At 32.5% G+C, this 26,196-nt stretch overlaps 3 protein-coding genes across 4 annotated transcripts in view; 1 reads left to right on the top strand and 2 right to left on the bottom strand.

Moving 5' to 3' along the window:
* Positions 1 to 1,823: 1,823 nt before the first annotated feature.
* Positions 1,824 to 5,222, top strand: LOC127698512 (calmodulin-like). The gene is made up of 5 exons (XM_052202024.1): positions 1,824 to 1,921; positions 2,207 to 2,234; positions 3,503 to 3,649; positions 4,198 to 4,440; positions 4,925 to 5,222. Exons 1-5 carry the CDS (start codon positions 1,919 to 1,921, stop codon positions 4,954 to 4,956), a joined length of 453 nt encoding a protein of 150 aa, XP_052057984.1. The 5' UTR covers positions 1,824 to 1,918; the 3' UTR covers positions 4,957 to 5,222.
* A 2,944-nt stretch (positions 5,223 to 8,166) lies between these two features.
* The window catches only part of LOC127698469 (N-acetylgalactosaminyltransferase 7-like), a 52,203-nt gene continuing 34,173 nt past the window's right edge, over positions 8,167 to 26,196 (bottom strand). For both annotated transcript variants that reach the window (XM_052201946.1, XM_052201945.1), the window contains exons 9-14: positions 26,048 to 26,167; positions 25,611 to 25,832; positions 24,948 to 25,049; positions 17,299 to 17,424; positions 11,290 to 14,286; positions 8,167 to 10,708 (exon numbers count right to left, since the gene is read on the bottom strand). In XM_052201946.1, coding sequence (XP_052057906.1) covers positions 14,146 to 14,286; positions 17,299 to 17,424; positions 24,948 to 25,049; positions 25,611 to 25,832; positions 26,048 to 26,167 — 711 coding nt within the window. In that variant the 3' untranslated portion in view covers positions 8,167 to 10,708; positions 11,290 to 14,145. The remainder of the gene's footprint in view (positions 10,709 to 11,289; positions 14,287 to 17,298; positions 17,425 to 24,947; positions 25,050 to 25,610; positions 25,833 to 26,047; positions 26,168 to 26,196) is intronic.
* Positions 18,691 to 23,657, bottom strand: LOC127698475 (uncharacterized). The gene is made up of 2 exons (XM_052201957.1): positions 21,888 to 23,657; positions 18,691 to 19,504 (listed from the first exon to the last, which is right to left on the bottom strand). The coding sequence occupies exon 1, from the start codon at positions 23,425 to 23,427 to the stop codon at positions 21,901 to 21,903; it is 1,527 nt and encodes a 508-aa protein (XP_052057917.1). The 5' UTR covers positions 23,428 to 23,657; the 3' UTR covers positions 18,691 to 19,504; positions 21,888 to 21,900.

Here is a 26,196-nt window from a genome sequence, read left to right as displayed (position 1 = left end):
CTGACCTACAATGTATTGAAAATGAATAACTCGGCAGGTCTTTAAGCCAATTTATAAATGCTATTCCAAAGTATGAGGTGGCACCAGATTCTTCATAAAATTCATCTTTTTTCAAAAAAAAATCGGGAAACACTTCCCAAATCTTTTAATAATAAAGGTATAAATATTATTTAAATATACTTGAAATGTCTGAAAATGGGTTTCATTTAACTTGAGGTATATTGGCTCAGGAACACTTACCTCACTTTTATTACAGGGCTGTAACTACATTGAGGCAAATGCCTTTATGTAGGAAATTTTAAAACCAAAAGCTTGTCTTAATTCATATCAAATTGTTTTCACAGCGAGTGTTTGCAAGAAGCAAGTTCTGTTCTCCCTTGGACGTAGCACCTGTTTTTTCTGGATCAATGATTCTTTAAATTTGTCTTTTGTTCATTGATTGCCCTTCTGTATTCTCTTAGTGTTGCATTCCTTTTGTGATTTAGTAATTTTGTTTTCAACTTGATCATGAGTTTTATTTGATTCAAGACTTTTTAGCTAATTTTACAACTTAACTACTTTAAATTGTATCCCAGTTAAGAGCTACATCAAGTTGTAATTGAAATGTGTTATTAAAAATTACTTGACATAGTTATATCACTGATAATCAGCCCCCTCTTACCTTAATTTGAATAAAACCCCATATAATTTACAGGTATAAAAGATCTAAATTCTGCATGCCGAAACAACAAAAAAAAACAAAAAAAACCAAAAAGACCAGCAGCCACATACTTAACTATGTGAATTACATTTTTACTTTATTCTTCATATTGGTCTTTTGATGTTGTCCATAAAAACTTATGTCTTACGCTGAATCTATACATTTTGCTTTGAGACCAAAATATTGTCAAAAAATTATTAAAACAGAACTTGCGTTTTAAGAATAAGAAAGGGTCTGGGAACGCCCAGAAAGCACGATTTTGCATCATTTGTTCTATAGTTTCTTTGGGCCTTCAGCGGCTTCAAAACCCTTCAAAATATTTTTGCCTCGCTCCGCTCGGCGTAAATATATTTGGCAATACTTTTAAGAGAGGCTAGTCACAGCCCAACTCTAATACCGTGTATGTATGCAATACATGTATATGCAGTTTGGAATTCAGAAGATTCATTTCCGCAGAGGATGATGATTAATTCTGATTAAATGGTACATTAATGACTTGACTGTACATGTATTATTTATAATAAAAAATGAATTTAAAAAGTGTATGTTTTCAAATATTTTTAATATAGATATGAAAATAAATAATCAGTCCCTTGTTTTAATGAAAATGAAAAATCTTGCTTCAACAGTGCAGAAAATAAATAATCTGTCCTCTTAGTTTACCAAAATAAATAACCGATCCAAAACAAATCCTCCTGGCCCCCCCCCCCCCCCCCCCCCCCCCCCCCCCCCCCCCAGAATATCAAATGGTCGTCCCCTAACACTTTCATGTAATAACTTATTTTTAAAAAGTTTTTTCTTCATTTACTTTTTTTTCAATATTAACACATATAAAACTTTTTAATACTTACCTCAACTTATCTGGGGGTATTGACATTTCGCAATTGTGTATAAAAAACAGATTGTATTGACAATCTATAAATTATTAAACCGTTATCTATGCCATAATGGTGAATTATAGTCATTTCGTACCCTTGGAGAAATTACAATTAGGGCAAAATATAAAAATGTGGACTACTATTTCAAATAATTGATGACATGTGTTTTTTCCGAAATTTTAAGTGGAATTTTGTAAGAGATATGGTTAGCAGACGAATACACAACAACCGGTTTATCAAAGTACTCAACCAATCAAAGGTATTGTGACATTTTCATACCTATATACCGGAAATAAAGACACACCTGGAAGAAATTGTGGAAGATATATATATCGTTATCATGGTAAGAATACGAATATTAATCTATATAAAAAGTTTTCGATAAATAAGTCCACAAACTTGTGAAATAAACAGAAATATATACACAAAGAAGATATCAAAGTAAATTATTTACCTGTAGCGACTTACCTTTATCAATATAATTATATTTGATCTCATTGAGTCATTATTTACCTTATCAGTTTATACATGTACTGCAATCATTCAGTTACCTGCATTAAACAGTTATGTACTTAAACCAGGTAAACCCTGCTATATTCATTGATATCTATTTTTTTTATATTTGTAGTCGAAGTTTTCACAGCAGCAGCTCGAGGGTAAGTTCTTGCTGGGACTATTATACTAAGTCAATATATTATGTCACAGGTACTTGTATTTTGGACAGGTTGAACTGTTGGAGTTATAATGCAAATTTGGGATTTATTTGTATGAATAGTTTGGGATTAATAACACCATTTTTTTTTGGCCCATTTGAAAATCAAAAAGTATTCTAAATGATTAATCTACCAAATAACATGGTCAGACATCACTATGATCAGTATCTATATTTTTTGAAATAAGAAGAAAAAATATTGACATGGGTTTCAAACTTATTGAATTTAGTGCAAAAATGCAAAAAATACCAAAATAGCCTCATTTTGAGATAATTAATAACACATTATTTCAATTCAATTCTATTCAATATTTATTGGAAAGAACACAATAGAGGCGTGATCCAAATGCAGAAAATAATATATTCAACAACATATAAATGAAATATAGAACCATGTAACAATAAGTCATAAGTAAATTTTATGGATACCATAACATTCAGAACTCATAATGATACCATACACATCATGCACATATACAGCATGATTATTCTAAGTTTTCATAATTTTTCTTAAAAAACACAATCACCTATATAAGATATATGTGTATATGCACAAGCGACTATAAAGGATTATTATCCGATGAAACAGTATGGTGGTCTCTCAAATTAAGAGCTATTTAGATATGAGCCAGGCTTTTCCCAAAGTAGGAATTTATTCAGTTTAAAGAAAAATGTTACTATCATGACTATTGATCTTTACAAATGTGTTCTTAAATATTTTCTTTAAAATCTAAATTTGTATATTTTTGTTTGCCCTTTGACTTTGTACGACAAACAGATTTTGTCAAAAATTTGACAAAGAAAAAATTAAAAGACTATCAGTCATGTACAGCAAGGCATTTTATTATGTCTGTTCTGTACAGTTAATTTGATTCAAATATAAAGAGTGATCACAAGGATAAATAATTTGATATAAAAATGTGTGACAAATTTTAACCATTCATATACTTTTTTGTGTTTTTTTTTCTTGAAGTAGTGAAAATATCATTACTGTTCTTCTTTCCCCACTATTTTCTACTATTTTCTAATAACATGTTATACTTGGAAAACAATTTTGAATAATGTTACTGATTGGAGAGTAAAAACAAATATATAATGTACAAAAGATTTTACAGATCACTGTATGTACTTCTTCTGTGAGAGTAAACAATCTTTTTTATTTTTAGGAGTTAATATATTTGAGTAATTCTGATATACAAGTTTTTTTTACAGAGCTGAAAGAAGCATTTATTATATTTGACAAAGACAATGATAAGAAAGTCAACATGAAAGAATTAGCAACTATTATGAGGTCCATTGGCTTTAGTCCTACTCAGGCAGATTTACAGAACATTGCTCAGGAATATGGAGCTTCCCATGGTAGGTAATGGTTCACAGAAAACAAATATTGAATACCATGGTTACCATTATATGTACATCCCAGCCTAAGTTCCTAATAACATAATAATAATATAACCATACAAGGGTTTGTAACTTCAGGTAGACAGTATCACTTGGTTGAAAAGTACACTTCTCATGTTCTTGATCAAATTTTAAAGATTTCAGAGGTCAGTAAGGTATAAGTGTTAATGACAGTTTATATACTGAAATTGTTATCAACTCCAAAATTGGACATAGGACATACATGTAATGCGACAGATCCAGATCGCAATGTATTATATCAAACTTGTCACAAAAAACACATTGTGTTGCTTCAGAGATGTTTAGATTTTTCTGTACTCAGAGGTGAATGCTGTTATAAATGTATAAAATATCCTTTATTCCCAAATTGTAATTTGTTTATAAACTGTCATATTTTTCTTTTCTTTGTTTAGATAAATTACAAACAGGTTCTAATATTTTCCCAAATATGTATTTTAAAACTCCATGCCATATTGTTTTGTAAAATCTTATTTTTTCCCTAATAGGTAATAAATTGTTTGACTTCAATGAAACACAGAGTATTATTTCAAAACGTGCACCTCCTCCAGAAAAAGAAGACACAATCAGGGACTGTTTCAGAATATTTGACAAGGATGGAAATGGTTATGTCAGTGCTTCAGAACTCAGACATGTATTGACAAATTTGGGAGAACGTCTGACAGATGAAGAGGTGGATGAAATGATTAGGGAGGCTGATATAACTGGTGATGGACAAGTAAATTATGATGGTGAGTGTATGATCTCATTTCCTGATTTTTAAGACTTTGGAAAAAAATTAAGTACTGGAGGGGCTTATCACAATCTGTCTTATAAATCAGAACTGTATGGTATTTTGTTTCGTAGTCTGATAGAAATATAAAAATAAGGAGATGGGGTATGATTGCCAATGAGACAACAATCCATTCAAAGACCAAAGGAACAAGATGTGAAAAATTACAGGTAACTGAGCGACTTTCAACTAAGAGCAAAAAAAGCCCTTACATTACAAAATGTGTATCAATTCAATAGAGAAGACCACAGTTTTCTTCAAGAAACTTGGCTAGTTCAAAATGATCATTACATTTTATGTATTTTAAAAAAAAATATTTTAAATGCTCAATGAGGCGTCATTGATTGATCATTTCATAAAGCATAAATTAATATTATGACAAGGGTAATAACCCTGTAGAGTGACTGTAATTTCAGTTAACATGATTTGTTTTTGTTTTTCAGAATTTGTAAAAATATTAACAACTGGAAGATAACTTATCTACAAACCTTGACATTACATATTATAGTGGTTGTGTTCTATGCAGATTAGATACTACACATTTGACCAATGGGATGTATGCAAAACATTTTACAGCTGCATTGTTTCAATAGGCATAAATCTTTAATGAATTCCATTCAGCTTTACAACTGTTTTTAAAATTATACACAATTTTTCTGAGGTGAAAAACAAGATCTGTATTTATTGCATTGTTTTTATATATATTTTACTTTATTAATCATTAAATATACAAGACATTTACTGCTTTTTTACATATTGTTCATAATCTCTGTTACTCAATAAAGTAACCCCATGTGACCCCAACTTAAACTAGTGGTAATATGGAATATGTGGAAGGATTAGCATTTTAACATCTATAGTATATCCATGTCAGTTGAACTCGGATGGATACATGTAATTATCTCATAGGCTATCATTCCACATCTCCTTATTTTAATACTGTACTTATTGTTGTCCAGTATGCTGTATATGTATTATTTTGCGAGTACTTATTTTCACAAGTTTGATTTTGCTGATAAATTTGTGTGTATTTAATTTCGCGGTATTTCCTTAAATATCAAAACATAAACGACGGACTTCTAATATTTAAATGTCTTTATTTGTTAAACAATATGAAAGAAAATTAAATAAATGAATATCATTCAATCATCAAATCACTCTTTTGTTCTTCAGAGGTTTAATTACCCGATAAAGTTGTTAATTACATAATAAATCTGTCATATTTGGCTTGGAGTATTAATTGTTACCTTTTGTTTATTTATTCTTGATTGAATTTCTGCCAGACATTTCACTTCATAAATATAAGAAATTTAGAACAAAAAAAATTGTATAGCCAATGAATTATAGTAGAATTGATTGGTAAGTAGAGATCAACTCAGGACTACACTACCATTAACTAGCCAGAACCGGGCGAATTACTCGGGGTGTAAAATCAAATAAAATATATTTATTTTAAAAACATACTCTTTTTTCTTACTTTTTAAAAATACTTTCCTAATTCATATAAAAGTATCACAGGAAATTTCGCCCAAACGTCCTATTTGAAAATCCAGGTAAAGTTAATATTCCGGCGTTAAAATGTCCTATGATGTCGTTGCTCAAATGACCCTATGTGCATTTTTTATTTTCCCTCAAATGTCTTATGCCCATTTCTGTGTATATGTAAGGCAGACAAGGTGAACATGCATATACAGTTTTATATTTCAGTATAATTTCACCTTATATAAGAATGCCGGATTTTGATTGGTTGTTAGCCAGTGTATTTTTCGCATATTCTAACATTTTGTCCTCATTTCAAACGAATTTGCCTGTTTTTTCACCACTGCCGGTGAATTTGCCTCAAATTCCCCTCTCTGCCGTGGTATTTGCCATTTTGGATATTCCTTTTTTACCCTCGTGAGCCTGTTCCCGCCAAAATTATTCGGACCCTTTCTCACTTTATCCCGACAACATGGTTAAGCACTATTGATTGAGTTAAAACGAAAACTGTCAGAACTATACATATAAAGAGGGGAAAAAGGTCTATACAAATGAATGATTTAATGATGGAATAACAATGACGTTTACACATATAGATACCATGACGTTACAAAAAGACAGCACTAATGCATATAAGTACATGTATAATTCCCACGGTACTACGATTTCCCTTCACATGTACAGACAGTTTCAATCAAAATCTATTCGGTGTAATTAAACAGATATATCATGTTATGGAGGGGTATTTGCGAAAAAATACCAGTCTTGGGACCAAATTTCCCTCGACTAGCTGCTTGGGAAATTTCACCGTCCCTTGACTGGTATTTTTAGCAAATACCCCTCCATAACATGATATATCTGTTCAATATTTATTCAATGATTTTGATACTGTTGTGGTCTGCATTTGTATTCATGTGTATTTATTTTAGCGAAAATATACATACCACGAAATTTGTGAAAACAGATACACTGCGAAAATAAGTACATAAACAGTCTTTTTACTGGAGGATACTGGTGATGATGTGGTCCAGCATATTTGTGATTTTGCGGCCAATGTTCTTGCATTTTTGTACTTCAGTAATGTAACTTTATTTTGTGCTACAGTGTATCTGATTGTTAAAACACATTTCAGCAATTTTTGGTCAAAAAGCTTAGTAATAAAGATGTCACAGATTTTTGAAGGAGATTAAAAATAGATATTTAAATTTTATCAGCTTAAGTAGATATGTTGTATAATTATATGACTATGAATTTTCTGTTTTCTCATTGGCTTAAAGCATAGGAAATCCTCTTTGATAAAACATTATATTCACCATGGCTAAAATCACGAGAGGTCAATATAAGATTTGGAACAGCGTTTTTAGTCAACTTTATTGAATATTTCAACTTATGAAAATTAGCAACTGCAAAAGCAGATAATATATTTAGTTTAAAAACAGGGAGCAGTTTCAGAAGTATCGTGAGCAAATACTAGAAAATTGGTGAAGGATAAAAAGTCATATAAGAAAACAATTGTTGACTTTTGATTTCAGTCTATAAATCGTATCAACCTCATCAAAAGTCAATAATTGTATAATATCAATACCAGTACACAGATATATGAGCAAACAAATGATTGCTAAAATGTAGCTTTGAATGTTTCCTTTGCTCTTCAAAACTCCAAACAAAATTTAGCAGGGATTTAACACCAAACTGATAAGTTGGACATTGCTTGAAAGATGGACCATGGTTTACTTCAAACTTGAGAACCCTTCATATACCTCTGCAAGAAATGAACAGACTATATAAATTAATTGATTGTTGGTAGTTAAAGCAACATTAAGCGTGCTTGGCTTTATCATGGTGGTGGAAGCTGAAGTAAAGACTATGTGAGGCCAACAAGTCTACCAAAACCTGTCCCATTTATAAAGGGGCATAACTCTAGAATGGTAAAAGTGATGACACCAAAATACAAACTTTGATCTGTGTTTTGTGGTATAAAGCATTGTGTATAATTTTCATAACATTTGGTTGAAGCAAACTAAAGTTAGGGAACAGAAACTAATTTTGGGACGTACGTACAGACAGACAAGGGTAACACTTTATGCCTCCTCTGACCCGGAAGGGGCATAATAAGGCAAGGATAATTAAATAATTATTTTTAAAGTGATGAATTAGCTAATGTAGCTTGGGTCCATATGATTCAATAGGAAGTAATGTCAAACAGTTCTATTCAAATATTCTTTTATTACCTTTTCCACTCATAATCACTATTTCAACAAAATACAATTCATGGTATTGCTATACAAGTGAATACATAATACAAATAACATAAATCCCCATTTATACAATATAGCAAATCAATGCTACAACCATATTAGACATTACCAATAATAAATTCTGAATGCATTAATATACAGCCAATGATGACAATTCATTCAAATATTTCTATAATACATGATTCATAATGGTTAAAAGATTGCACAACAAATCAGTTAAGAAATGATTTAACAATTTTGTATGTAATGCTGAATTCAGCAGAAGAGAAAGGAATTTTTTATAACCATCAATGTAAAGTATTAAGTATTTTTTTAAAACTCAATCTTTGAATAAACATAGAAGGAAATATTTAGTGATTGTTTAGCTCTAGCAAGTACATAGACATTGACAAGGTGTGAGCACAAAGTTCACCCAATACTCCCTTTAGCTGTAAAAGTATGTGTAAATTCATACTGCAGTTGAAGAATTCAAAAATAACTTGAAAGCATTTAGCACATTGACCATCTACTATTACCAATATCTATTCGTAAACAAAAACCAATTCACAAACGTAACCCTATATGCTTCATTACCATTCTTAACTTGGTGATGGTTGTATGCAATTTCAGACAATTATTTCTCTGAGATATGAATTAAAGTCATTTAAGATTTAGATTTGACAGAAAGCTTTAGGCTCAAAGTTGTCCTGCTTACAAAAACACTCCTCCAAGGATGTTTAAATAATCATCTTCCGTATGAACAGAGATGTAAATTTGAACCAAAGGTTTATAAAACTGACCTTTTGCTTAGATACTGACATCATAAGATGAACATTTATGCAAAGTTGGTTAATAGTATATTTTGCAGTACCCAAACATTTATGTAAAAAATAATACAGGTGGTTTTATTATGACTGACCTTTCTTTGTTAAATACTAAAATATTCATTAAGATCTAATTTCAAATTTTCTCCAATACATATACTAGATAAACTTGATAAAGTAATTAACTGCCTATTTGTTTTGGGGTAGCACAAAAAGAAAGAATCGAAATAAATGAACATTGTCAGAATCTGTAGGAAGAACTTATACTATAAATTGAATAAACGTATTTAATGACCGTCAATACATATTTAAAAGTGTACCAATAATACATGTCTACACCAGGGCTGTCTTAATCTCACTGTAAAAAAGAGTTCTGCGATATCCTTGAAGACCTTTATCAACTGTTCAGACAAAGTATGAACATCAGTATTATATATAATGTAAGCGATAATGTTCAAAGACAATGTTAAGGTATGAAATCAAGTAAACACAAATGAAATCTGTACCCACAAACAACTAAAACTGGCATCCATGGAATAACATAACTTACAGGGTAAATAACATTTAATGACATATGTACATTACTGTTTTACAGTGTCAATGAACTAGGATACACCAATTATATAATATTAACAGTGTCATGGCAGTGCTTGTAAATTATAAATAACACACATGTCTACCTGTTGCAAGATCTTTCAAATGTGCATTTACCAGTCATTCATGCACGAAATGTAGGTCAAGTTGAATTAAATGTTAATATTATATGAGAAATGAAAGGTTGAGTCACATGACATATTCAGATAGATAGACCATATCTCTACTATTTGTATTGATAAAATGGTTATTCCCCTAGAGGTATGATATTACTGGCAATTTTTTGGTCATTGGATATTCCTAATTACATGTCTTATGACAAAGTATTTGATAAACAAGAAGGTGCATAGAAATATTGACTCAATTTGAATTAATGCTGGCTTAAAGAGCAAGAGAACAGGGTTTATCAGCCAAATGTTAAAGGGAGATAACCCTTTAATTGTAGTTTAAATTACCAGGTTATCATTAAATCGTTACTGTTTTTGGTTTTATTTTGAGATATCAAATAAAGATGTATTTTTTTTAACAGTTTTGGTGAGAGGAAATTGGTATGATTAGTAATAAGGTTATTCAATCTTATGTAAATATGATAAAAAAAAATTTTTTTTTAAATAAACCAATATGGTTCAATTACAGAGAGAAATAGAAAATTGTATTTAAACTGTTATTCTAGCCTGAGATTTTTGTAAAAAAAATACACAAATAAAACACTTGCCTTTCTTCATCTTTTTACAAAAGAAAGGGTTTTCCGAGAACAACAAAATCAAGTGTTGTACTCTAAAGTGTATTTTTTTACACAAAAGTAATTTCTCTGTAAACTATGTAGTTGTACATTTATTTATGAAAAAATTAGATTAAAATTGTTCTAGCACCATTTTTGAATTCAAGGAGAAATGCTTTTTAAAGAAAACTTGTTGTTTTTAAATTAAAATATACAGTGCAAAACTTTCTTTTTTACATAGTTTACAAACTGATGAATTACAAGATGACAATTATTTAGAACATACTGATGTAAAACCATGTATGCTTCATGCTTGTCTTTTATTTACAGACTAATGATACATAAAATTATCAATAGCCATTTGATGTAAACCTGGGAACAGTATATCTAACGGGAAATGAATCTGATACGCTTTTCAGTATAAAATTGATAAAATCTCGGACTCCCCGAGACTTCCCGAGATTTACGGATTTGGTAGCGTCTGACTGAAAAACTATCAGAACTGCTCAACAAATAAACCACATAACTCTAATTGTAAATAAATACAAGTTTTATCATTTAGTAGATATATTTTGTCATATAAAATTACCAAAATAAGTTTGATTTATTTGATGTGAAGTGTTTTATAATAGTTTGGGAATTTGTAAATTATCGCGGCAATGGCCGCCATTTTTTTATTACCTGGTTTGCATTCTGCACAATTCTGTGATGAAATCCTTTCGATTTTAACAAATTTGAACTGACAGAATACAAGTTTGATACACTAGCTTCACTGTAAAACTAGTTTGAATGACATTTAATTGATAATATCAGAAATTATTAGGATAATAGCGAGTCCGTTTTTAACACATGTCCGTTTCTGTATCGTATCTTTATTAACTATGGCACGACGATAAAATCGACTACAATCAGGTAGTGTCAAGTCCCGTCAATATATATGTTCCTGTGTAAACTAAGGTCTAAACGCTTCTTTTTTTTATAATTGTAGCTTTTAATGTAATGAAGACATTATACACATAATGATAACCCTTTACATTACAATATTAAATTGAATGAATTGAAATACATGAATGACCTTGTACCACACTACTTATCAATATGCTATATATTAAATTCAAACTAGCACCTGTGATTTACTTACAAGCAATATAGATCTATTACCATCCACATATATCACTCCACACAATGGAATGTTATGTTTAAATATTGACTCAATATAATAATATATATCTTTATGAAAAACATAACAAAAGACAAAAACAATATTCATTCATGAGACAACAACATATTTTATAAGTACAAAATGTAGCTTTTTTTACTGTCGGAAAATGAAGAAATAAGTAGGTGGGAGTTATTTTAAGAATGCTGTTTTTTTAAATATTCTGAACACACATTAAAACAGTCATCTTTCGAAAGTGTTAAAAATATAAGAAAATAAAGAAGTAAGAAAGATAATTACATTAAAACATGTACATCAAATTTATATTAAATTTTTACATTGCAAGATCAAAATTTTGAAACACATTAAACCATTTTATTATCTTAGCACTATACTAACACACTCCTGTTTAAAAAAAACAACAACACTCATAAAAAAAGTATCATCAAGAAATCAGATAAATTATAAAATAAACTTGCATATAACTAATGGCACACTTTAATTTTTTTGGTTTGAAAAAAAACATAAAAAACCATTTTGTATTGATAAATGCTTTCAGGCATATACAAAACATCCAAGTCAACTAACAAATTTATTTGAAAGTGGAGGATCAGTGAACAAATTGAATTATAGATTTATTGATACCAGGAAACAAATTCTCTTCAACTTGCATAAGAAGTTATGTTAAAACATAGCTACAGAGGACTTGTTTCCCAAAATATAAGGGTCCATTTGTTACCACACTGTAAATCTAAAACAGGTGTCAAAAATCTATTATCTTTTATCTGATCAATATGCAATTAAAACATAAGGCACATTACTTCCTTTTTTGTCAGTACCAGTAGTTGCTTTTATTTCATATAAAAAAATAGATGCAAAGTACAATGGAATAAAAACACAGAAAGCACACAATAATTACTATATACCCCTGCTTTAGTAAGAAAGGGCATGCTAAATCAAGAAATATACTAAACATACAAATATTATGGCTCTACAGTGTAAAACATGACAAAGAAATTGAAACTTCATCACCTATTTTTGTTGTATATTAAGATTTTCAAAAGCCTAATGAACCTATCTCTAACACTTAAATTCCTGAAAATAGAACATTAGAAGATAAAACAACAATAAAATATCATTCTTATTCAAGCAAACCAAAATTAATGGAATTTCAACTAACAGCAATTATATCAAAGAAAGCATTTGAATATAATAATTATTTCGTAATGCATATTTACCTATACTTATTACAACAATTGCATAGATAATAACAACACAAAGTTAGGGTGAGATCAAATAACTCCTATCATTCATTCCACAAATTGTATCATCACAGATAAATTAATCACAATTATAATATTTATATTAATCTGACTCATTTTTGAGTTCAGAGTATATTAAGGTTAAGGCAATACATGCATGTATATGGACAATGACATAAATTTGTGACACAATGTTACTTAAACTGAAATTAATTTGCAGTTTTTTTATCAGCCTAGTAAGTAGCATATATGACTTGAGGAAATTTATAGTAATAATTGGTAGTAAATAATTGGTTTAACTGATGAACTCATTGATCAGGTTTAACTTTACTACCACAACTGTCTTCAGCGAAATGAAAATCATTTACAGCCTTCAATAAATTACTTCAAAAAATTAATTCCTATTCAATCAAATGTCATCTTTTCAAAGTAAAATTTCTACATATTTTTTAAGCTGTTCTCACAAATCATTAAATTTCGTTCCCTCTAAGCCCTGTTATTTTCCAGAGGCCTTATTATTAGGCATATAAGCCTGGTATCTTTGATGAGGTTTTAAATGGTTTACCTAAAGCATTGATATAGATCTGGAAATAGGCAGAGCAGATATGAACAGAAGCTGAACAAATGAAAACATAAACTTATGCTAATAAAGTTTATGATAAGTTAAGTTTTATCTTTAAGTAAATGTTCACTTACAACTAAATCTAGGCAATACAAAAATTAAAATAGAGTTTGTTTGGTGCAGCCTGATGATCTATAAAAATAATAGTGGCTTTATTCTACAAAGATTTTATTTTTTTTATGCTTTTTTCAAACTAGAGGTTGTAAAGAGTTTGCATACTTATCTAGATCTAAGCCCAATTTGTACAATGGTCACTCTCTAACCCTATTGATACCTATTAAATCTCTGTAAATTCAGCTGTTGGTAGCCTAAGTCTATACAAATTTTTAATTTCATTCAAAAATGATCATAATTAACTACTTTTGTTTTCAGCTGAATGGAATCAAAATTTGCATTCTTCTCTTTAGTCTTCCAATCATCATTCCTATGACATTATAATCATTCCTATGACATGGGAATCATTTCTATGACATTAGAATCATTCCTATGACATTAGAAAACAAATTGACTTTTTCAGAATCACAATAAAAATCAAGAATTGCCTCTGACAATAATATCATGTCAATAATCTACCTGAACAGAGTCTATTATTACATTTCACATTAGTTACAAGATAACATAATGCTGTGTTAACAGTCATGATTTTACTCGTCCTTTAACACCAACATATGTGACAGATTATAATCTTCAAGATTAAAATATCATATAGTAACCATTAATAAATAACACTGAGCACTGACTAGAATAAATAAATGTTCATTTCTCATTATCTTTTCCACGTGTAAATTTCATTAATCTGCCATTTTTGTGATGATTTTCCAGGTTCACACCGTTGTAAAAGTAATTTTCCATCAGGCATTCCTTCAACACACTTATCATGATGTTGTTCTCTGATCACACCTGTATTCTGTTGATAAAAATTAAATATTTCAATTAATTGTTTTAAAAATAAGGATTAAACCACATGTGTTATCATATATAAGATAAAATAGGATTTTAGATACTTTCCAGAGACTTAAATTAATCAAAATATCATTGTATATAAACAACGACAAATCCAATCTTTAAACCATATTTAGGAGGAGAATGTGAGATGTGATTGAAATGAAACCTTGAAGCAAGTGTGCAGCAGTAAGACAATAGGTTATTCTGTACAGTTGTGAACAATTGCTGTTTTACTTTTTCAAGAATTAGGAACAGAAATACATGATGTGGGGATGCTCCAGAAAAATAGGAATTACAGGACCTTATTTTGACACAAAATTGGCTGTAATTTTACCTTTTTTTCTCTTTATTAGATGTGCACCATCTGGATTGGCCCATGCCAAGTAAATGCAATGAATATTATTTTAGTGCAGTTATAATTCTAAATTGTATTATTTGCATAATGTTTGTATCCAAACAAAGAAATTGCCAATGAAGCTTTAAATTTGAAAATTTGTTTTGTTGTTCCCAACCAGATGAATAAAAAACATGAATGTAATATAATCTTACCTCATCCCAGCTTCATGGACCAGTAGGTTGTACATCGCAGAAATATAACTAAATAAATAACATGAATGAAATATAATCTTACCTCATCCCAGCTCCATGGACCAGTGGGCTGTACATCACAGAAATATAACTAAACAAGAAATGATTGTAACAGGATGCTGTTACGAAGTCTCCCAAACGAAGCTCCCATAATTCGTAATTCCAAGGGTTGTCTTACATTGGGCAAAGTCCAGGGAAAATTGGTTTGGTCCAGTAAAGTTATATGCATTAGTGATGCCTGGGCACTAACCCTGTATATCATTCAAATCATCTTGGCATGACAAACCAGAATATATATGGTTTAGGGGTGGGGATCTCGACCATTTACAAGATACTAAAACATTAGGGGTGGGGGGAACCCCTGAGGACTGAGTCTTGACATCATTCAAATGTTCGAGACATGACGAACAGGAATATATATGGTTTAGGGGTGGGGATCTCGACCATTTACAAGATATTAGAACATTGGGGGTGGGGGGAACCCCTGGGGACTGACCCTATACATCATTCAAATGTTCGAGACATGACAAACAGGAATATATATGGTTTAGGGGTGGGGATCTCGACCATTTACAAGATATTAGAAAATTGGGGGTGGGGGAACCCCTGGGGACAGACCCTTTATGTCATTCAAATGTTCGAAACATGACGAACAGGAATATATATGGTTAAGGGGTGGGGATCTCAACCATTTACAAGATATTAGAACTTTCTCAAATGGCAGGGGGTGGGGATGACCCCTAGGGACTAACCCTGAATATCATTCAAACCATCTTCGCATGACAAACCAGAATATATATGGTTTAGGGGTGGGGATCTTGACCACTTACAAAGATATTAGAACTTTCTTAAATGGGAGGGGGTGGGGGTGACCCCTGGGGACTAACCGTGTAGTTCATTTGATGTGCTTTATCATGACAAACCAGAATATATATGGTTTAGGGGTGGGGATCTCGACCATTTACAAGATATTAGAACTTTCTCAAATGGCAGGGGGTCGGGATGACCCCTGGGGACTAACCCTGTATATCATTCAAACCATCTTAACATGACAAACCAGAATATATATGGTTTAGGGGTGGGGATCTTGACCACTTACAAGACATTAGAACTTTCTCAAATGGCAGGGGGTGGGGATGACCCCTGGGGACTAACCCTGTATATCATTCAAACCATCTTCGCATGACAAACCAGAATATATATGGTTTAGGGGTGGGGATCTTGACCACTTACAAAGATATTAGAACTTTCTTAAATGGGAGGGGGTGGGGGTGACCCCTGGGGACTAACCCTGTAGTTCATTTGATGTGCTTTATCATGACAAACCAGAATATATATGGTTTAGGGGTGGGGATCTCGACCATTTACAAGATATTAGAACTTTCTCAAATGGCAGGGGGTCGGGATGACCCCTGGGGACTAACCCTGTATATCATTCAAACCATCTTAACATGACAAACCAGAATATATATATGGTTTAGGGGTGGGGATCTTGACCACTTACATGATATTAGAACTTTCTTAAATGGCAGGGGGTGGGGGTGACCCCTGGGGACATACCCTGTAATTCATTTAATGTGCTTTATCAGTTAGAACATTTTCAATTAAAAAGATTGTGTCTATCACAAACGGTTTTCAATTTATAATCATTTGAAAATTTAAAAAAATAAAATCCCATAGGGTTCTATAGTAAAACCCTCCTTTCTTTTTGCCCCTCAAAGTACCCCTTTATAAACCCCATTACACAAACAAAACCCTGATTGCACCACTAGACATGTTAGTCTAACATATTGTGAAACCCTAAGTTAATCTGACAAGCGGTTTTGGAGAACGGGTGCGGACAAGTTCAAATTTAAAAGTGGCAGAAGAGGAAGAGGAAGAAGAATAATAATAATAATAACTGAGCAAAAACAATAAGTCTTCCCAAACTTCGTTTGGGAGACTTAATAAATAGCATGAATGAAATATAATCTTACCTCATCCCAGCTCCATGGACCAGTGGGCTGTACATCACAGAAATGTAACTAAATAAATAACATGAATGAAATATAATCTTACCTCATCCCAGCTCCTTGGACCAGTAGGTTGTACATCACAGAAATGTAACTAAATAAATAACATGAATGTAATATAATCTTACCTCATCCCAGCTCCATGGACCAGTGGGCTGTACATCACAGAAATGTAACTAAATAAATAACATGAATGAAATATAATCCTTCCTCATCCCAGATCCATGGACCAGTAGGTTGTACATCACAGAAATGTAACTAAATAAATAACATGAATGAAATATTATCTTACCTCATCCCAGCTCCATGGACCAGTGGGCTGTACATCACAGAAATGTAACTAAATAAATAACATGAATGTAATATAATCTTACCTCATCCCAGCTCCATGGACCAGTGGGCTGTACATCACAGAAATGTAAATGTAGTGTTGATCCTCCTGATGCTTTGATACAACGTTCCCCAACACCAATCTGACCTTTAGTATTCAATCTGAACAACTAGGAAACATAATAAAAACAGTTAACATTTGTATATTTGAATCATTACTTTGGTAAATCATTCCTTCAAAATTATTTTGATTTGTTCTATCTTTACATTTAATTTCCATAAGTTTTTTTTCCTAATTGCATGAATTTTGTTAATATTAAGTTCACTGAAATGACATATTATTTACATTTTGATAATATTTTTTTAATGAAAAATAAAAACCTACTAGAGATTCAATATCTGATTTTTTTAATTAATCTATCAGCATATTATAAAACATATTGATTGGAACTGGTAGTTCTAAAGTATTATATCTATGAATTAATGCATATATTACTGTCTTTTCCATATCCAGTACACATTATTGTGCTGGGCCCAATCAGACAACACATGACTAAGAAAAGCCAGCTCTAACCTACTGCTAATTATCAGTGATTTTCCTACCCATTTTCCAGTTGGGCCTGGGCCCCAGTCAATTAGGAAAAATGTGTCGTATAATGTATGAATTGGGAAGAAATAAATCATTGTGTCCAACATATTTTAATGATGTTATTTTAATATCATTTTAAACTTCCAAATATAACCATCTTTGACAACATTGTAATAGGCCCATATCGGCTTTCATACTTGAATGAGCAAAATGTCCTTGCATCCTTAGAATTAGTTGACATTTGGTCTGATTGAGCATCAGATACTCTCAACTCAGTCATAGAACCATGAGATTCTTTGCAAGTTTCCTTGTCAGTAACTGTCACTGAGCAATCAACATGAGGATTGCACTCGGAGTGGGATTGACGGTCAGTTTCACTTTGCACAGGAGCAGAGTTCATTTCAAGTGAATTATGCTCAGGTGTTTGTGAAGAAACAATTTGTTCAGAGCTAGTACTAGGGTCTGAGGTGACTGCTTTAGTGCCTTTCACCTCCACAACCACGGCTTCATCCTGTTCTACATCTGTAAAATTGTACAATTTTGTTCACAAATTGGAATTTTGTGAACGTAGTTACACTTACCTGATATCCTTACATTATGGATTATCTTTCCGGTATTTGGTCACATCTCGCTCAAAACGCTTGACTGATCAAGAATTCAAACCTCTTGGTGAATCAGTCCAAGCGTGAGAACCCCTTCAGTATTCTCCGGCGAAATCCAAACAGATTGCCAAAAGAATTACTAATGGGGAGGAGGTGGGTAGTATATCAGGTAAGTGTAACTACGTTCACAAAATTCCAATTTGTGAACAAAATTGTACAATTTTAATATTACTTGTTACACTTACCTGATATCCTTACATTATGGATATCCATAGATTCTAAAGCAGTCCCAACTCAAGCGGTGGACTGTAATTCTTTTGTTCAAATAATGTACACTATATTACACTATATACAAAGTCTAAATGTTTGACTTTAAACACATTAAATAGATGTCTTTTTCATCTCACACACAAAGGTTTAAAAACTTGCATCGCATCTCGTCGGATATGAATAGTTCCAACACTATACAAACTATATTACAAGTTAAAAAACTGTACACATTTTTCTTCTTTTTTTTTTTCGAATTTTATGTATTTTTCTTCTTTTTTTTTTTTTTTTTTTTTTTACTTCGATAAAACATGAGGGTCTATGTGACGTAAGTAAAATTTGGTGAATGTGGATTCCCTGCTCCAATCAGCAGCTTCCATGATGTTCTTCATTGATGCACCTTTATAAAGAGCCCAAGAAGGACCAATAGCTCTTGTCGAATGAGCCTTAACAGATTTCTTTTTGTCGTTATATGCCATCTGAATGGTACTCACAATCCATGATGAAATTGTTTGACTTGAAATTGGCTTATGTGGATTACTGATTGCTAAGAACAATTTACTATCTTGTCTGTTTTCACCACGAAAATTGTCAGTGCTCTTTAAATAGTACGTTAATGCCCTTTTAGGGTCAAGAAGCTTTTCTGCATCAAAGGCAGGTACAAAAATCTTAGCACCAAAATGTCCAGGACGGTCTTGTTTTGACAATCCTTCTCTAATAAAATAAACTCCTCTGCTATGTACAGATATATTTCCATCTCCCAAACGTAAGGCCTGTATATCACTGCAACGCCTGAAAGTAGTGATAGCAATTAAAAATACAGTTTTCCATGTGATAAACTTGAGTTCAGCCTTTTTCATTGGCTCAAAAGGCTTTTTCTTTAACATTTCAAGTATTTTATCTAAATTCCATTCAGGAAGTAGTTTGACCCTGGGAGGCCTTGAATTGAAAACACCCTTCAATAAACGAATAATGTATGGGTGTTGACCTACTGGTATTTTTTCAACTGGGGGTAAAACACTTGATAACATAGATCTGTAGCCCCCAATCGTACTATACTGGAGACCACTGGTATACAGACTTGTAAGAAAATCTGCAGTTTCTGTTAAAGAGGCAGAATAGGGATCAATTTCCCTTTCACTACACCAGCCACAGAATTTTTTGAACTTACTAGAATAGTCCTTTTGAGTTCCTGTTCTCCAAGAAGCTGACATGAGTTGTCTAGTTTCTTTAGAAAAACCTCTCTTTTTGAAAATTCTGTTGATAGAGGCCATGCAACCAGACTGAATATTTCTGGGCTTGGATGGTATATTTTTGTTCTTGGCTGATGTAGTAGATTTTTTTGAACTGGTATTTTTATGGGATAATCTGATATCATTTTTAGCAGTTCTGGGTACCAGTGTCTCCTTGGCCAATGAGGAGCTACAAGAATTAGCTGGCAATTGTACCGATTCATGTGTTGGAGCACTTTCGGTACTAGACAGATCGGAGGAAAAGCATACCCGATTACATTGTCCCACGGTATGGACAGAGCATCTATTGCATATGCTTCCGGGTGAGGAAACCATGAACAAAATATTTTCACTTTGCGATTTTCCGCTGATGCAAACAAATCTATCATCGGTCTGCCTAACCTGACAAAAATTTGTTGAGCTACAGTCTCCTGAAGAGACCACTCTGTGTGTCTTATTTTTGTCCGTGATAGAAGATCTGCTAACACATTCGCTTTGCCTGCTATATGTGCTGCTTTTATCTGAATTTTGTGTTCTATTAGGAGTTTCAACAAATCCCAAGTTTTTTGACAAAGCTGAATTGATTTGGTGCCCCCCTGTTTGTTTATGTATTGTACAACAGTCGAGTTGTCGCATCGCAGAAGTACATTTTTCCTTTTCAACTGAGGGAGAAAATGTTGTATTGTTTTCAGTACAGCTTCCAACTCTAGACAATTGATATGTTGAGTTTTCTGTATATCTGACCAGGTCCCTTGGACTATCTGGGAATCCATGTGACCACCCCAACCGTTCGATGTAGAAGCATCTGTCGTTATGGTCACATGAGTTTCCCAGTGTTGTAAAGATCTGCCCTTTGTAATGTTGGCTGTATCTGACCACCAAATCAGATGAGATTTTAGATATTGTGTAATTGGAACATTCAGTTCCAGATTTTGAGAAGTGGGGCGCCAATGACTCAGCAAATAAATTTGAATTGGTCTCATATGAAGTCTTGCATAGGGAATCATCTCTATGCAAGAAGCCATAATTCCAAGTAGATGTAAAAAATCTCTGGCTGTTGCATGTTTTTTCAAGTTCATTACTTTGACTGTTTTTTGTAATTTCAACACTCTTTCTTGTGTTGGCATTACTATTCCTAAATCCAGATGGAATAATGCACCTATATATGTTATTTTCTGTGTTGGAGTTAAAGAGGATTTTTTTAGATTGATTATGAAACCCAACTTTACCAGAAGATTCAACACTATCTCTCGATCCTGGACTAACATGAGAGATGATTGATTTACTAGAAACCAGTCGTCCAGGTATACTACTAGTCTGATGCCTTGTGCTCGTAAATGTGCAGCTACTACCGATACTACTTTGGTAAAAACTCGAGGAGCTGATGTTGGACCAAACGGTAGAGCTGAAAATTGTAAGCAAGGGCTGTTTTTTACACAAAACCTCAGATACTGTCTGTGTTTTTGAAATACAGGGATATGCATATATGCGTCCTTTAGATCGAGAGATATTGCCCAATCCCCTTGTTTTACTACATTCAAAACTGTTGACAGAGAGTCCATTTTGAAGTGTTGTTTTCGGAGATACCTGTTGAGGGGTTTTAAATTTATTACGGGTCTCATGTCCCCTGTTTTTTTCGGAACTAGGAAAAATGTGCTGTAGAAACCGTTTAAAATGTCCGCTTGCGGAACATATTCTACAGCGCTTTTTTCCATAAGTTCTTTTACTTCTAAATGTAAAATTTCTAAATCTTTTGCAGGAACAGAAGTTATTTTTACTCCTGTTTTTGGAGGAAACTGTTGAAATTCCAGTTTGTAGCCCTCTTTTATAATTGATAAAACCCACTGATCGTTTGTTATTTTTGTCCATTCCTTTAGAAATAAGCTTAAACGACCCCCTACAGGTATCTCTGGAAGCAACATTTGCACATGAAAGTTGCTTACCTTGATCTGATAGTCATTTCTTTTGTTGCCCCTTGGCATGAAATGGGTTGTTAAAGCGACGAAAATTGTTCGTTGTACCAGAACTCTTGTCGTCTTTATCTGGTCTTGTTACTGTACTAGTTCTTTGTACTGTACGCTGTGTATTAGACTTAGCACCTGTGAAAGTAGAACCTTGTGCATTGTCAAATTTTGGTTTCTTAGACCAATCATTGGAAAATTGATTGCCTGTAGCTTTCCTTTTCACTGAAAAAGTTTTATTTACATGTAATTCAGGCAGTAACTCTTTTAATTGTTTATTTTTGTCAACCCTGTCTTTAAGAGTTTGTTCCATATTGTCACCAATGACACCTGACTTTGTCAAAGGTAATGATACAAGTGGATGCTTAAGCTCTTTAATATCATTAAGACCTGTGTCCTCTAAAGTAGCTTTTCTACGAATTAAGTGGTGAAATGCACCAGCCCGTGCCACTTGGTCCAAAGATTTTGTAGACATTGCAAATATGTCTCTTACAAGTTGGATAGATTTGTCTAGATTAACTTCATTTTCTGACAAAGTATTTAACAAATTGCCCAAAGCTTGTTGGGTGTATGCTGTAGTAATTATCCCCATGCGTGCAGCTACCTGGCCTTGATATGCCAACTTTTCAAGGGATTTTAAACAAGGATTGTATAAATTGCTTTTCTGGCTTACTGAATAAGCTTTAGCACCATGTTTTTTCACTAATAAATCAGGTACCATATTATCTAGACTAGGTACTTCTAAAATATCACTAGTTTTCTCGTGAACAGGAAAACTGTGTCTATATTCATCATTATAGGCTGTCAACCTTTCTGGATTTTTACACCTCCAAGAACCAGATAAAATATCAATTTGACTTTTGTCAAGAATAAGACCTCCAGAGCTTGTCTCTTTTTTAGTCTTAACATCATCCCCAAATAAAGATTTTAAGTGATCATTATTGTTCTCATCTGAGTCACTTTCATTACCATTCACATATTTACTGAATCTTGATGAAGATTTTTGAGGATTTTCAGTTTCACTTTTTAAAGAAGACTCATCTTCTGATAGTAAACCTATGTCATGTCTTTCTCTAAGGCCTGGTGCCAAAGATACGACATCTTCATTTTCCCTTTCACGAACTGAATCTGTTGGAAAATGTTCATGGTTAGAATCCTGAACAAGTCTGTGCGCTCCTGAAGAGCCACTATCTTGTTCAGATTGATTCTGACAAGGTCTCTGCTCACCTGACGTGACAGTATCCTTGTTTATATTTATACCATCGTTTGAACTAAATAAATCAAAAAATTTATCAAACCTGGTTTCTATCTGTGAGAAACGGCTTTCCCATTTCTTATTCAGTTCCTCGACCTCGTCCTTTTTCTTGGACCTACGGGAACTGGTCTTTCTCGAGGCTTTTGGCTCCGCCATTTTATCCCGAGCATCCCCTGCCACTGATGATTTTGGACTGCTGGCAGTAGAAAATACCTCGTCTTCACTGAGCGTGTGATGAACGGTAGCTTCCGTCATCCTTGCACGCATACGAAAACTTAATTTGCAAAAACTTGTGTCTTAGACACGTTAATTCTGACGAATAAAGAAACGTGACCGCTTTGGATTTCGCCGGAAAGAATACTGAAGGGGTTCTCACGCTTGGACTGATTCACCGAGAGGTTTGAATTCTTGATCAGTCAAGCGTTTTGAGCGAGATGTGACCAAATACCGGAAAGATAATCCATAATGTAAGGATATCAGGTAAGTGTAACAAGTAATATTAAAAGTAGAAACATTTCCATTCAAGATATCAATCCCTGTAGAATCTTCAGTACTAATTTTGGATTTTTTAAAGCCAAACATATCAAGTTTTTTACAATCAGTGGCATCTTTGCCTTTTTTCAATTTGCGAAAATAATATTTTGAATTATGAGAGGACATGTTGTCTGTTGGGGCATGCTCAATTCACAGCAAAAAAATAAACCAGACCAGCATATCTTCGCTCAGTATGACATTGCCGAAAAAGCATATAGTAAAAATTTACTTATGAGAAAATAATGAAAACCTTTTAGTTTTCATGTAGGCATATATTTACAATGTTACTCAGATAATAACACTACATCATCACTTCATATCATTCCAAATTCTTACTGTTAACAAATGGAAGTCATCCAAATGCTGAACTAAGCTTACCTATTTTAAAAACTGGTTTACGAAATATGTTAGTTACCTGTCTATATTCGACGTGATTTTCTTCGGGAACAGTACAACAACTTATATTTTGAACCAAATCATAGGAACAATAAAATTTTCAATTATCTTTCTGCTACAACTTGATTGAATTGGGAATTTTTACGGGTTCAATTGGGAAAATTTCAGGTATTTTCTAATTGGGAACGGGGCCGATATTCAGCCCTAAAATAAAGGCAAGAAAATCACTGATTATCTAAGCAAAATCAATATTCAATGATCAAAAATAGTCAAATATCCCATCTCTATGTATTAATAGCATTAGTAGTTATATCAAAGCACTAAGTGATTATCCCAATTAACACAATTTGCAGCAAAATATCTGCTTTTATATTAAACATTTTTTTAATGTATCAACTTTGTATAATTTAATAACGTAAAAGCAGACCAACTTTCTATAGCTACATTTGCTATCCCACCACCAGTTACTGCTCTTTTTACCTTTGTAATACTCCAAGAAAGACAAGATGATATGTTAGTAATGTAAACATTGCTCTAATAAATCACTGAAATGACAAAGATTAGTGCAAGGTCATCTAGCTTACCAAGGTCACCTCTATAATGGTAGCCTTGTAAACTGGATGACAACATATAAATACACAGAAATGATGACTTAATGATCAGGTTAGTTGTGTGTCTTACAGTCTATCTATATCAGTCTATAACAGTTCTTCTCTGAGACAACTTGAAAAAGATTCAGAGAGAAACAGATGAAAGGAAACAAAAACTACATTTTTGTGCCATTCTGTACCAGATGTAAAACTCACATAAGAATCTGATCATTAAGTCACATGATCACATGATCTCATCCATTTTACCTGGTTACCACCATAGTGATGACAATAACTTTGACCTATAGGTCCACCTCCGACTTGTTGTCCCATAACATCCCAACACTTGTTACTTCCTTGCAACTTGAACTGAAAAAAAATTGTTAATATGTTAAAGATAAAAGTAAAATACAATGAAATACTTGTCAAATTTTAAAAAGAGAAATCCTTAATATGATGTCTGTCTTTTATAACCTGCCTATGATAACTAGAATTGCATATTTTCTTTCATTTTATAAAGCTTATATGTTGCTATTGTTCTTGTATTTTATTTGTACAGATAACATTATTGTTTTATTTCTGCAGGTTTTTCTTGACATATTTCATTTAATTTTCAAGACTTGTGGTTTTATCTTTTCAAGAATTTACAACTTTGATGCAATTTTGTTGTGTTTGTTGTTCTTTACTGGTTGTAATCTATGCGAAATTACTAATTACCAAGTCATAACTAAAGGTTGATGCCAGAAGAAGCTTTCAATTGGATTATTTGAAATGAAACACATATTTATCAAGTGTTTGATTTTATTCCCCAGTTTGTTTGGCTTATTGCTGAATATAAACTTTAAAATATTTTCAAAAAATTAAAAAACTAGAAGATGTACAAGTAATTTCAATATTCATTGATAAGATAACAGATTATATTATACAAACCTCTCCCCAAGCCTTGTTTGGAGGTAAAGGAGGAAACTTTTCATAAACTTCATAAGCTACATTCTCCATAAACCATTTAAAACTTTTACAATTGTGTTCCTTTTTAAACTGAAGTTGTTTAGTCACATCTCCTATAGGATAGCCTCTCACTCCGGGTTCCCTGGTATAAAAATATTCCTGAAATTCTGGATCCAGCCAAACTGCAACAACTCTCATGTAATTCTAAAAACACAAAACACAATAGACTTCATGATGATAGTGTAAAAACATTTTCTTCAAAAGAAAAATTCAAAGTTATCTGAGATTTTCAACCTTTTCTAAATTTAACCTTTAAAATGTCACTAACTTAAATATTTCAGTTGTTTCTACAACTTTTAAGGCAGCCTTACCAGACTTAGTACTAATTTTTTCCCCCAAAAAAATATACAGAAACTCACCAGCTGAATGACTGGTATTTTAACATCAACTTTACCAAATCCATAAGGCATATGGTTTCTGTAAATGTGGCCAACTCTAGAACATGGGACCCATTCTATACTACCTCCACACTGCCATAGCTGAAAAATTTACCATAATCAAAATATAT

Source organism: Mytilus californianus, unplaced genomic scaffold (assembly GCF_021869535.1).
Source record: "Mytilus californianus isolate M0D057914Y unplaced genomic scaffold, xbMytCali1.0.p SCAF_4, whole genome shotgun sequence".
Lineage (NCBI taxonomy): Eukaryota > Metazoa > Mollusca > Bivalvia > Mytilida > Mytilidae > Mytilus > Mytilus californianus.
Note: the sequence above shows the minus strand (reverse complement) of the source record. Positions and strands in the feature narration are given on the sequence as shown.

Bases quoted from the DNA above. Each gene is read 5' to 3' on its own strand.
- LOC127698512 (XM_052202024.1), top strand. The intron at 3,650-4,197 runs GTAGGTAATGGT...TTTCCCTAATAG, and splicing joins GGAATATGGAGCTTCCCATG to GTAATAAATTGTTTGACTTC. The intron at 4,441-4,924 runs GTGAGTGTATGA...TTTGTTTTTCAG, and splicing joins TGGACAAGTAAATTATGATG to AATTTGTAAAAATATTAACA.
- LOC127698475 (XM_052201957.1), bottom strand. From the start codon at position 23,427: ATGCGTGCAAGGATGACGGAAGCTACCGTTCATCACACGCTCAGTGAA.